Source organism: Notothenia rossii (genome assembly GCF_949606895.1).
Source record: "Notothenia rossii genome assembly, chromosome: 6".
Taxonomy (NCBI): Eukaryota; Metazoa; Chordata; class Actinopteri; order Perciformes; family Nototheniidae; genus Notothenia; species Notothenia rossii.
Window position 1 is genome coordinate 38,581,779 of NC_136909.1, and position 13,029 is coordinate 38,594,807.

The 13,029-nt window shown below is 40.3% G+C and overlaps 1 protein-coding gene across 1 annotated transcript; it reads right to left on the bottom strand.

The window, feature by feature from the left end:
- Positions 1–1,313: 1,313 nt before the first annotated feature.
- On the bottom strand, positions 1,314–12,972 carry LOC307044579 (phosphatidylinositol 3-kinase regulatory subunit alpha-like; the record flags this gene model as incomplete). The annotated part of the gene is made up of 8 exons (XM_079689889.1): positions 12,767–12,972; positions 10,456–10,926; positions 9,793–9,922; positions 7,693–7,785; positions 5,150–5,221; positions 3,900–4,016; positions 3,585–3,783; positions 1,314–1,458 (listed from the first exon to the last, which is right to left on the bottom strand). The coding sequence occupies exons 2-8, from the start codon at positions 10,645–10,647 to the stop codon at positions 1,314–1,316; spliced, it is 948 nt and encodes a 315-aa protein (XP_079546015.1). The 5' UTR covers positions 10,648–10,926; positions 12,767–12,972.
- Positions 12,973–13,029: the final 57 nt, after the last annotated feature.

Below are 13,029 nucleotides of genomic sequence, written 5' to 3' on the forward strand. Positions count from 1 at the left end.
AAAAATAAACAAACGTACCCTTTACATTTTCCAGACTGCCAAAGGCAAAAAGATGGAGTTTTATGACGTGGTGAAACAGCGTATTCTCAAATCAGAGAAACCAAGCGGACATCACGTAAGCTCCGTTCACATCAGTATCTGGGTACCATGTGTACTACGACTACAACACGAATACCACCATTTCAATCCTCACCTTTCAAAGTACTCAATTAAGCATGAACTTATTAATACTACAACACCACTAAATATACTGTAATATACAAGTTATATATTGAAGTACAATGTGAACATATTTAATCGTAACAGTATCATTACTTGTTAAGTTTGTATAAATATTTGTTTTATTCAAATCCATTCTATTTTATATTAAACTGGACATTTTACTTAGTCGTGTTTGAAAAGTATGCTAATGTTTTATTAGGATATTTTACTTTAGCTTTAATTGGACACTTTACTTAAAACAAAATATTTGTATTTCATTTTATCTTTTTATTGTACATTCTTATTTTAACTTCTTGTGTTCATATGAAAATGTGTATCCTTTTGTATTTGTCTTATTTATTTCATTCTCAAATGGAGTAACTGTCATAAAATGTATTTTCCATCGGGATGAATAAAGTGTTATGCTTCTGATTAGCCACACAACAAAACGGGCAAAGCTTTAATCTAAAATCGGGATAAATCAACGATATTATACATCCGAGATGTTAAGCTTTCAGCACATGACTCTTTTGGAAACTGAGCAATAAACACACTCATTTCATCTCTAATCATGCCGTTTCGATAAATACTGTTGGGAAATCACCGTTATAAAATCTATGGATTATTTTATAACTTTCTTAAGGGGTTTTCTGTCTCTCTGTGAACTTATATGAGTAGAAAATGTGACAAACATCTGACATTTGACCCTTCAGATTGTGCAAGAGCTGCGACATGTGACGTTGACACAGATTGAGTGTGACGCTGCTTCACGGTGTTAGAGGAAGTGAAAGAAGTCAATCGAAAACTTGGATGGAATAGTTCTCTTTGGTAAAAAATATCTCAAAGTGTTTCTCAACGTCATGTGATGCTGGGTGATGCTGGGTAATGCAGCACAGCAACATAGTTTTTTTTTGGGCAAAAATGTAAAATGTGCGTGGATGTAAACAAATCTCCTTTCTTTTATTCCAACAACCCTGACAGAGTTAGACTTCTTCTTTCTTCCAGGTAATATCATATTAACAATTTAAGCTAGTTATTCTCATATCTTCCTTCATTTTGCCACAAGTAGTTCATTTTAAAATAGTGTTTGTGTTGCACATCATCTTTTGCTGTTATTGCCAGATACATATTTCCTCAACATTAAGCCGGTACCATATGTTATGAGGACACATACCTGGTGCAGCCTGGATCATGTTGAGCTCGCTGGTGATCAGAACCTCCAGGACCTGAACCAGAGGATCCAAACTAGAGTCAGACCTGAACAGAAACAGGAAATTCATATTTAAAATCGTCCCTCACAAGCATAAGGGTTTAGATTCATGGTCTTAACCTGGTAAGCCCTGAGCCTGTTTTTCAGGTCTCAGGCTCGAAAATGACATTCCCAGAACAAATGACCATATCTTCCCTTCTAAAAGGGTTACATTAATAATATTTTTTCTCAAAGCAATGATAAACCTGTGGGTTAGATGTAGAAAAGTCAGAAGCAATATATATGTTTTTTTATTTTAAAGTAAATTCAGATTGAACATTAGTGAAAGTTACAGATACAAAATTACAGTAAAGAAATTTAAATGATTGTGTCCCTCAAAAAAAAACATTACTTATAGTGAACACCACCCTTGAATGATGGGATGGTAGACTAAAAGCTTTAGGAATTCAAACTACAACATATAATAAGTATCCTGTATCAAGATTGATGCAAAACAAGTGACATTTGACCTTTTTAGAGAGGTTTAGCAAGAAAAAAAAACCCACGTCTGGGGTCATTTTGGTGGATTTGCCGTTTCTCTGGAACCCATTGGTCGATTTTGGTGATTGACACCTTTTTTGAACCGTTGGAGCCAATAGAATCGAGGGGAAGTTCCTAAATCCACCTACACGTTACCACGAGGAGTGAGAGTGATGCGCACGCAGTTTGCCCAAGCCAAAAGCTAGGTTACGCTCTGAAAACTAGGCTTATTGCCATAAATTGATGATGGATTATCAGTAATCATTTTAAAGGGACACAGAGACATTGGATTAACCTTCAGCAGCGTTTATATGCGTTTTAATGCCATTGAACACAACTTTTGATCAGAAAACAGCAAAGGTAAGACGTTTTTAAAGTGAAGTTGTCTTTGCCACGAGTTTTGGTCGCACAGTGATGATACTTATACCATTGGAATCTGTGGAATCTCAGCTTTCATATGATATCCAGTTTGTGAAGATCCGATGAAGTATAACATATTTCTACCGTGAGTTATGTGCTAAGTGCGTTAGCACTCTTTCGCTTAGTGCTAATTAGAGATGCTCCGATCGATATCGGCCGATACTCACTCTCTGCCGATCGATCGGTGCTCTCTAAAAATGTATCTACCTCTGGAACAAGCTAAACTAGTTATAAATATATTTATTCTTCACTGTCGGGTCACTCATTACTGGATCAGTGAGCTGCATGAGATACTGACGGGCTGTCAGGAGAGAGAGAGAGGGAGATAGAGAGAGAGAGAGAGAGAGAGGGAGAGGGAGAGAGAGAGAGAGAGAGAGAGAGAGGGAGAGAGAGCGGCTCCGCTCATTTCTCATGTCAACTTGAATAATATACTTCATTTGAATGTAATAATTATGTTGGTTGTTGTTTGTGGAAGCGCCAGTGAATGAGCCCCATTAACTGAGTTTTAAACATCACTTTAAATGGAAGATCCCCATAGGCCCCGCCCACTCGATCGGTATTGGCCGATACTGATTCCGGCGATCGGCCCCAAAATTGGCGCTCGGAGCATCCCTAGTGCTAATTCAGAGGCTCGGCGTTAGACTTGTGTTTTGTTTCGTTAAAAATGGTTCATATCGTCAGGTAGCCGAGTTGTTTCCCGTTAAGTGGGTAGGACACATTCATCGTTTGGTAAATGTTACGAAGCCCTGAGACACAGTTTCTTGCAAGATGTTGCCGAACAGGTTAAAAAAAGGAAAATGTGTAAGATATGGCCAGAAATTGTGTTTCAACTTAAAAACTACCATTATCAACAGAATGTGAAGAGGTTACCATTTTTTTTTTCATGATGTCTATGTAGAATTTGCAGCGATATCTAGTGAAATTAGCATGCTAACTCCCTTGCAATAGCACCACTTGACTTCATGTCACCACCGCAGCTACTGTTCGGCGTCATGAAGTTTAGTCGTCCCATTGAGTCCCTTGCTAGGAACCGATGTAAAAGCTTTGGACATTCTTGAGTGTGGTATTTCCTGGCGCATTTTACATCGTATAACAAAACATAGAAAGTCCCAGGCATGTCAGGCATCTTCAGGAACCTGGAAGTTCTAAACTGCTAACTCTTTTCCAGCTTTAGGACTTATTCCTCCCCCACTCTATAGCAATACTATAAAAAAAACCTGTGCAAGTTACTGACCCTGCAGCCTGTCTGAACAGCGGGGGGCTGAAGCTCTCGGCCAGGCTGCGGGGGCTCAGCTGGTTCCTGGAGCTGTGCAGACAGAGGCGGGCCAGGTGCCGCACCACGCTGAGCAGCGTCAGGCCGTACTGGGCGGGGCAGGCGGGCGAGCTGGACACCCCCCGCAGGACCTGGGCGCACTCCTCAAGGTCCCGCACCTCTGCAGACCAACACAATGAACTGTTAACACACACCCACTTCAGGACTGTTGCAGTGAGTCGGGAGACAGGGGTGTGGGGTGTGGGGGGGGGGGGGGGGGGGGGGCTTTACTCTCACCTTGCACTGCTTGGATCATTTCTGCCTGCAGCGAGGAGGGGAGGATGGGCCCTGGCAGATCCTGCAGGAACCGGAACACCCCGTCACACAGGGAGGACACCTCCAGCTGCTCCAGGTCTGAAAACAAACACACCTCGGGTTAAAAAGGTACAGCGATCCAGTGGTGTAAAGTAACCAAGTACATTAATCAAGTACTGTACTGAGTTCGAATTTTGAGGTACTTTTACCTTACTTGAGTATTTAAAGTTTATGCTACTCTGTACTTCTACCCCACTACAGATCAGAGCTAAACGTGTACTTTTACTCCACTACGTTTATTTAGTACCTTTAGTTACATTACAGATCTGGATTGATGATGTGAAATATAATCAAGTGTTAAATCAGACTTTAGTTCCACCTGGAGTAAATTCACAAGCTACCCTGCAGTATACAAAGTCATTCAAACCCTTGTGTTTTTTTTCTTAGGTTTTAGTCTTTAAATTACCAAAAATGTTTTTTCCAAATCTCAGATAAAAATATTGGCATTTGGAGATTTTATTTGCAGAAAATAATACCTGTCAAAATAACGATAAACATTCAGTGGTTTGTGAACCCAAGTAAAGTTCATATTCATTTTAAAACACCACAGCCGCTTGAATTCTCACACAAGCTGTGGCAAAAGGTCACTGAGCAGTAATGTGTCCTAATGGTGGAGATGATGCCAATGTGCATGAAAGCTGTGACCAAATACTGATCTGTGAACTCGGAAAGTAAAACACTTTAGTATTGTGGTGTTAAAAAAGATACATTCATTTATTTTCTGTGTATTCTTTGAGATCTGAATCACCCGCATTCTTTTTTTTTCATTTTCTAAAAATAAATTCTCTTTTCTCTTAATGACAGTATTTGTACTTGGAATTAAAAATAAATGTTGTCACTATTTAACAAAATAAAACAAAAAATTATGTTTTAAGTAATACTTTCTACATACCTAAAACCAGATACACCGATCATTTTGCCGTGATCTCTTTATTTTCCTAAGCTGTAAATATATATACAATAAAATCAATTCAGAGAGATAAAGAATAACGCAGACTGAGGTGTTGTCGTGTGGTTCGGGAGTATTTACTGAGATCACAGCTTCCACCATGTTTGACCTTTGTTGTGTGCCATTGCCCTCACTCTCTCGTTAACTAGTTCCTGTCTGCATTTTTACTCAAATAAAATGTTTATAGTCATAGAAATGTCAGTAAAAGAAGAAGACTCCTCACCAGCGTCGGCCAGCTGCCGGGTGTCCAGACCCGCTCCAGTCAGACTGCGATACACACCAAGACTCTCCGCACCTGCAGCAACACACAGCAGATGTCAACAACACAAAGTAAACCGTGCCAAGTGAGGAATGAAACAGGTTGGTGTGACAAAAAGAAAAAAGAAAAGCTGTGTGTTTAGCCACGTTATACGCACAGCGGTAAATAGATTTTATATTTACTGATACTGCTTATTGACCTGATGTTTTTCGACACTAATAGATATTACTCTCCATAATTTGGTTCAAAAGTTAAAGACATGACATGGAAAGGTGTAAAAATATTTAACACCAGTTATTTTATTGTTACTTTTCTTGCAGAATAAGTGCAAGTAGTTATCGAGTTTCCCAGAAGCAAACAGTGTTACAAGTATACGTTTATCAAGACAGTACATACATTTTCCAAAGTAGGACTCATTTACCTAGCGAGCTGATAGAGGTTTGTGCTATGCTAGCTATGGCCTACTGAAGATACCTAAACAAACTAGACCCCACGGTAGTGAAGTGCAGTAAATCTTGGTGACAGCGCTGAGACACTTCCTGTGTTCCTGTTTCCCTTGTCAGAGATGGCAGGCTGCACTTAGGACGGAGGACGTGTAGCGCTAACGTTAGCAGGCACTTTGTAAAAGCAGTGGAGTACTTCGTGACCACAGAGTCTGAACGTTGTGATCAGCTGTTTTAGCGCAGTTCTCCAGTGAAGGGGGGGGGGGGGGGGGGGGGGAGTCTCCCTCCGCAGCCGGTTGGCGTAGTTTTGGCACAATGCCGTTGTACAGACCGACGTTAAGAGCAGCGTTGTCTGTGCACTAGGCATGGGCGGTATCATTTTTTTCCTACCGTCATACCTTGCTGACATCATACCGTGGTATACGGTATATGACGGTATCAGTCCCAATTTAAGGGGTAATTTCTCCCCCCAAATTTTTTTTACTCACTATATCAACAGCCCCACCAAAAATATTTTCCACCAACCGCCACTGACGGTATGACTTGGGTCGACTTGAGTGAGGTGGCGTTCGGTGGCAAATAGATGTTTCGAACGGTATATTATATGTTTGGTGTAAAATGCAGCCCGAGCCGGTAGACACTCGCAAAGTGCCGCGACGTGCGCGCAAGTGCAAAACAAGGGCTGCATACATGACACATTGGGCAAATGGCACATTTTGAGATCGGATACAGGACGCGTTTGTAGATGTCCGACGTTGTTTCCATAGTGAGCTAAGTTAACAATATATCATCATACATAAACATTTTCCGGGAGTAAATACTTGACTCATTGAATAAAGTTTGCTATATTTACTAACTAGTTTGGCAATATTATTCCGTGCATGTGTTAAAAACCTTATTTCCATTTGATTAATTGGATTACTCGCGTGAATGTTTAGCACGTAAATGCTTTCGTTCTTAAAACCGTCCGACCTCGACTACAAAACCATCAACCAGTTGCATAGGATTAAAAAATGTCAACACTCACTCACCCCGTCTTTAACATTCCCAAAGAAGTGCCTCTGTCTCTCGTTGTGCTGGATGAAGTCACTAGGGACGAGTAAACCCAAAATAGTCCCAAACAGGCCAGAGGCATTTTTCTTTTTTACTAGTTGTCCGAGTTCGGGGCCGGCAAATGCTGCCGCCATCTTGCTCAGCTCAGCTCTGTGCTGAGCTCCTAGAGCGGGAAAGACGGACTGCCCTCCCCTGCCCTCTGCTGGTGCGTGCTGTGCATTACAACCAATGTCGTCCCTGTCAAAACTCCGTGTCAGTGTAATAGAATGAAACGCATCTGTGATTTGGCGCACAGTCTGTGACGTCACGGTATTGAAAATCATACCGACGGTATTTCGAAATACCCTGGTATACCGTAATACCGTCATACCGCCCAAGCCTACTGTGCACACGGAGACCGACTCTGTCGTCCGGTGATCTAACCGCCTTCTGGAAAAGCTTCACAAGTACGTCGGTACGCAAATGCGCTTTGTGACACAAGTGACGGTATGCATTTCAGATTACGCACATAACCTGCGTACCAGTTATGTGCACCCCTGTACTACAGCAAAAGTATTCTCCGTCGGGACTTCCTGCAACAACACCACGCCGTTATCTTGATTCTGATTGGCCAGAAGACATTATCAAAGATGTTCTATTGAGAAGACGATCACTATGTAACAAGAGTTTTCAAAACCGTTTCTGGTCTTCGGTATTTCCAGACAAGTGACTACTGAAATCAATCTTACTAACTGCTGTCTTTGCAATTTTCGGCGCGAGTTGGCAGACTTTATTTTGCTTACTTTAACATCATTTTTCATGGTGGGGCTAAGCCATTTCTTGGTATGGGTTTAGCCTACCCCAGCCATACCCTGGCGCTGCCACTGGTGGGATGTAGGGGGCGGGCCATTCTGCACATGCGTTAAATGCGTTAAATATTTTAACGCAATTAATTCAAAAAATGTATTACCGCTGTTAACGTGATAATTTTGACAGCATTAGTTTGTATACATCTGTATGTGCATTTGGTACCTTTGGTCTCGATGGCTTCCATCAGCCTGCTCAGGAGGGGGGGGGATGTGTCCGGGGGGCCAAATTGCTCAGCAAGGTCCGGCAACACTAAGCCTAAAAACAAATACAATAAACACAAACTGTTCAATAGGCTGCATGACATTAAAAGACATTTGCAGTGCACTTTGTGTGCAAGTTGACACTGTACAGACGATATATAAGATTCAGTCCCTACTGTTCAACACAGTTTGGGTTGATGAGAGGTGAACACTTCAGCCTCTTTTAAGTTTCAAGTCATTCAATTGGGCTTCCCTTTTCATTTATGTATTCAGACTATTTAAATGAATATGGAAAATATAGTAGTAGGGTGCTGCGTTTTGAATACAACTGTCATTAATATCTATTTCTGTATGCCAAATAGGACATGTTCTGCTCATGTTCAGGTTCATATTTAGTGTCTTTACTGTGACTTGTTATTGCAGTGACATTTAAATGCAGGCACATGCACAGATAGACCCAAAGGGGGGCTTGAGCACCTGCCCTTATATTTAAATGTATTTGTCCACATTTTTTTGCGAACAATGATGAACAGTGCAATTGCCTTCTATTGGAGAGCACAGCTAAAGGCTAAACGTTACGTATAGAGGGTTAAATTACTCAGTGTTTTATTTGACTGGTTAAGCTACTGAACAGTTTTATTCTGAAGCAAAATAAGTTGAGTTTTGTAATGTATTTCATATCATGTGTATAGTTAATCATATAACAGAGACATAACATTGGGTCAAGTTACACTGTATAGTGTGTATGTTTGCCTTTCATATAAAAATGATCTTAAATCAATGAAAAACATAAACCTGTGTTTTTAGATACAATATATGTTTTTGTCTTTTGTCACTCAAATGGGCTATAATGTAATGAGAATTTACTGAAAAACTCTTCATTTATTTGTAAAATAATTGTCATGAAGCAGTGTTTGAATCAACCTTAGTCATGGGTTTGTTTCAAAAATATACATTTCAATATTCCTTTAACACTTGTCATATCTTAGTCATTCCAGGCAAACATTTGTTAAACTATAAACTCAAATCCCCGGCGTGCCTTTTTATGCATTTGGGGCCATTCCCCTCTAACATCCTCTGCACGTGCCTGTTCAAATGTATATGTCGGGTTGAAAGTGAAAGAAGTATACAGACTGCTTTAAGAGAGAGTTGTTGAGCTGCCGTCAGATGAGAAAGATTATGATGACGAGCAGTAAATAGATTAGTAAAAAAAAAGTTAAAATGAAATTCACACCTGTCTCCACAAACTTCAAAGCTCTTGACACGAGAAGCACTTACTGCTTAAAGTGCTACTCACATGAAAAGGTAAAAAGCAACAGGAAGCAGTGACAATCAGATCACTGATACCACAACACACACACGGTTCTCTGGTAGGGCTGATGCATAGTTCCAATCTGTTCTGTCAACAACCTGTGTGTGTGTGTGTGTGTGTGTGTGTGTGTGTGTGTGTGTGTGTGTGTGTGTGTGTGTGTGTGTGTGTGTGTGTGTGTGTGTGTGTGTGTGTGTGTGTGTGTGTGTGTGTGTGTGTGTGTGTGTGTGTGTGTGTGTGTGTGTGTGTGTGTGTGTGTGTGTGTGTGTGTGTGTGATACAGCTGCTGCAGAGGAAGCAGCTGAGGGAAACTGAGCACATTATACGGTTGAAAACTGAGCGATCAGCTTAGCACATCAACATGATTTAAGAGGAACACTTCTACTGACTCTATATGTATTCATATCCTTAGGACCATAACATCCACCGTAATATAACTTTACAAGCCATTCAAACACTGGATAGTACAAAGAAATCGCATGCAAACAGAACAGTTTGACAAGACTTGTGTCACTTAGATCAGGTATAGATAATATCAGGAGCATAAATACATGTTTGCTTTATTTAGAGCAGTGGTTACCCCATGCATGTTGCTGTGAATGAGCATAACTTGTGTTTTTGGGGCAGATCTTTGTGGGCCTTTTCTTTTGGCTAACATGCAAAGAACATTTGAGCATACACAGCATGTTTGCAGCTGCATTTTATGGATGACTTTTTTGCAGCCGGAGAGGAAGTTTGGGGTTTTGGTGCTCACCCTCTGACTCAGAGTCGGTCCTCACGGAAGCTGCCGATGCTGGCCTGGGTGGGCGGGGCTTTGGTGTGGGCGGGGACATCCTCTTTCTGCCAATAAACTCCACATACGTTCCCGGGAAGTCGCCTTTCTCCTGTGGACCAGAGAGAAACACATTAAGAGTTGAACAAATGGCACAATCTGACAAAAACGTGTTAACAAGTTAACACCACTATGATTTTTGAAGTGTAAAAGTAAATCACCAGAAGTAAAAAGTTAGGCTATAAACAAACCACATCACGGTCAAATTGCTGCACATCTCCACCTCTAAGCTCAAGGTGGCTAATGTTTGGCGGGATGACATTTAGTTGTTTATTTGGTCACTTATTAGCAGCTGCCGTTTTGATGACGTGTAGAAGCTTCAGACATTCACCAGTGCAGTACTCATTCACTGCCATATTTAATGTCGTAGAACAAAACATGAAAGTTTCTTAAACTTGTGTCAACCACAGATCTTCTTTCTCTCATCTAACCACAAACACGTTCAAAAAGACGTTGACTCCTAGATGAGAGAACAAGAAGTGACAAAATGCGAACTAATTTCCGGGATTTAGGACTTATTCCTGCTTCCTCTATAGCTTAACCAGTCCTCCTCACAGTGCCTAACTTGCCCGTGTGGGGTCATACCTGGGTGGTCTCGTTGAAGCCCGGCAGCCAGCCGATCTCTGAAGGTCGCTCTTCGGCTCCGTTGCTGCAGCCGAGCGCCAGCAGCGCTCCTTTACTGACCAGCAGCATGTCTCCCACATGCAGGTCGATGTCCTCCTCCCTCTCCTTCTTGTAGTCGTACAGCGCTCTGTACTGAAAGCCCTCGGAACTCATTGTGAAGGCTGTATGGCTTTTCAATAACTAACAAAAACAGCTCTAAGTAACAAGATATATAAAAATAGGCTTTATCCTGAGTGGATTTAATGAGGAGAATGTAGACTGAGTAAATATGGCGTTTCCATCCGTCTGTGTGTCTCTCCTGTCTCCATGTCTGCTAAAGTCCTGTCATCCCTCCAGGCCGAGCCTCAGCCGCCCGATCAGAGCATCCTCGCCGTTCATGAACAGAAGTCTCAGAAGAGGCGGCGGCCACATCTGGGGAGGCGACAAATCGACCTGTGAGAGGGGAGAGTTTAACGAGAGGCAGCAGCAGATGGAGACAGGAGACACATAGGGCAAAACAAAGTACATCAATACAGAAGACTTGTTTCATGATAGATTCATCACTTCAGTCATTTGTCAGTTTCATTCCACAGGCCATAAGACTGTTAAACACCTGAACTAAGAACATCCACAACATTCATCTGTTTGCAACTTACAAATTATTTATCACTTGTATATCGACTCTTATGGCACTACTTTGATCCTATTTTATTGTATTTACTTGCACTATTTTGTCTGTTTTATTGTGTTGCACTGTTGGAGGAGCCTGGGACCTAAGATGTTCATGGACATAACTACACTGTAGCAATGTACGAATGACAATAAAAGCCTTGAATCTTGAGGCGCACATGTCCAAATATTCTCTGGCTCCATCCTCTCCAGTATAAATATTTTCAGCTGTTTTCTATCACAGGAAATGTATCAAATCTTTGGGTTTTGGAATGATGGTCAGACAAAAGCGGGACATCTGAAGACATGCACTCCGTTGTAGTGGCTGTCTTGGCGAGTTTTCCTTGTTTTCAGCAACAAAAGGATTTTAGCATGACGTGAACTTGCAAACATTGCACATCACTGCGTTAATGTAATGTCAATACTCAAATGTGCTTCAAGCCCTGGAAACAACTAGTGTAAACTAAAGTGTCCAATGCAATAGTCAGCCCTCAAGATTTAAAAAAGAGACTTCTTATATTACAATAATATATTACGCGTGTAAAAATTATCTATGAAGATTATTATAAATGTTTTTTTATTACATTATATAATTGTCTACGTTTAATTGTTTTCCCTTGTAATTTTATATATTTTAGTAAGTAGCATTGTTGGAGGCAATCTGAAAACAAGATGTCCTTGCCTGTAGTTTGTCATTTAAAGGACAATGTAAGACTGCACAGTAATTGATATTAAAAATCAATAACATATTTCTGAACGTCATCATAATGTAATTAATATACAATATTAAACTAGAGCTGAAAAATATGTTTGACTATTAATATTGTAGGATAAACAGGAAACAAATACAAAATTAAGAAAAATAAATACTAATTCATGTTTAAATAATACAAAATAAAATTTGTGATTTCTTTCTGCCTTCTGCTAAAAAATAAAACGAACTTGCTTAGAAAACAGAAAGATTGATTATATTATGTCTGATAGTTTGTTAGATTAAATATTTTAACTTTTTATTGATCAGTAATGAAGCGCAGAAAAGATTAAAAAAAGTGGAAAATGTCTTACATGGAACAATATATTTCCCCGCACATCTCAGCTCACTCAAAAAACAAACAAAAACAAAGCGAGTGTTAAAGGGCCTTCGTTAGGTAAACAGTCCATATCAGTTCCTGTCGGGAGATTATCAGAGCAGACTACATGTAATGTCATTATTCAAAATGTATACACTTATTTCAGACACATTAGTTATCCCGAAGAGATATTTTTTTTTAAAAAGTGTCAAACATGTATCACTACTTGTATATTTGAAATATTAAGCCTTTTATGAATGTATGCTGATAATTGCATAAAACATGCTGAATTGTAAACGGGCTTTCGTTAAGTAAACAGTAGAGTACAAATAACTGATCAGACCGGACATTGAAGGTAATTTCCGAATGTCGAGTCAAAGTAAGTATTGTATTCCTGTCTATCCTCCAATATTGAGTTTGTGCTGCTAATTGTTGTCAAAAAGAGCAATAAGAGCATCAGACATTATGAACTGAAGCGGAAACGGGAAACTACAATGCATGCCAGTGTTAGCTTAGCCTGCTAGCTTCGGTGTCAGTAGCTCCAAACGTCTCACCTTTTTTCACCAATTAAAACCTCCAGAAGAGCGAGCAGCAGTCGCCATAACGGAGGATTGGGCACAAAACGACGAACGGATATTCTCGAAACTCGAAATATTCCAATATATCTATCGATTATTTCCAATAAGAAGACGCTCGTGGTTCAGCCGTCTCGTATTAAGACTTTGGGTCGTTTAGCCAAGAGTATATTCACTTCCGGTATAGTGTCAGAATAAAACACGTTTTACGGAAATTAAATACCCAAAAGTTCTAATATAGA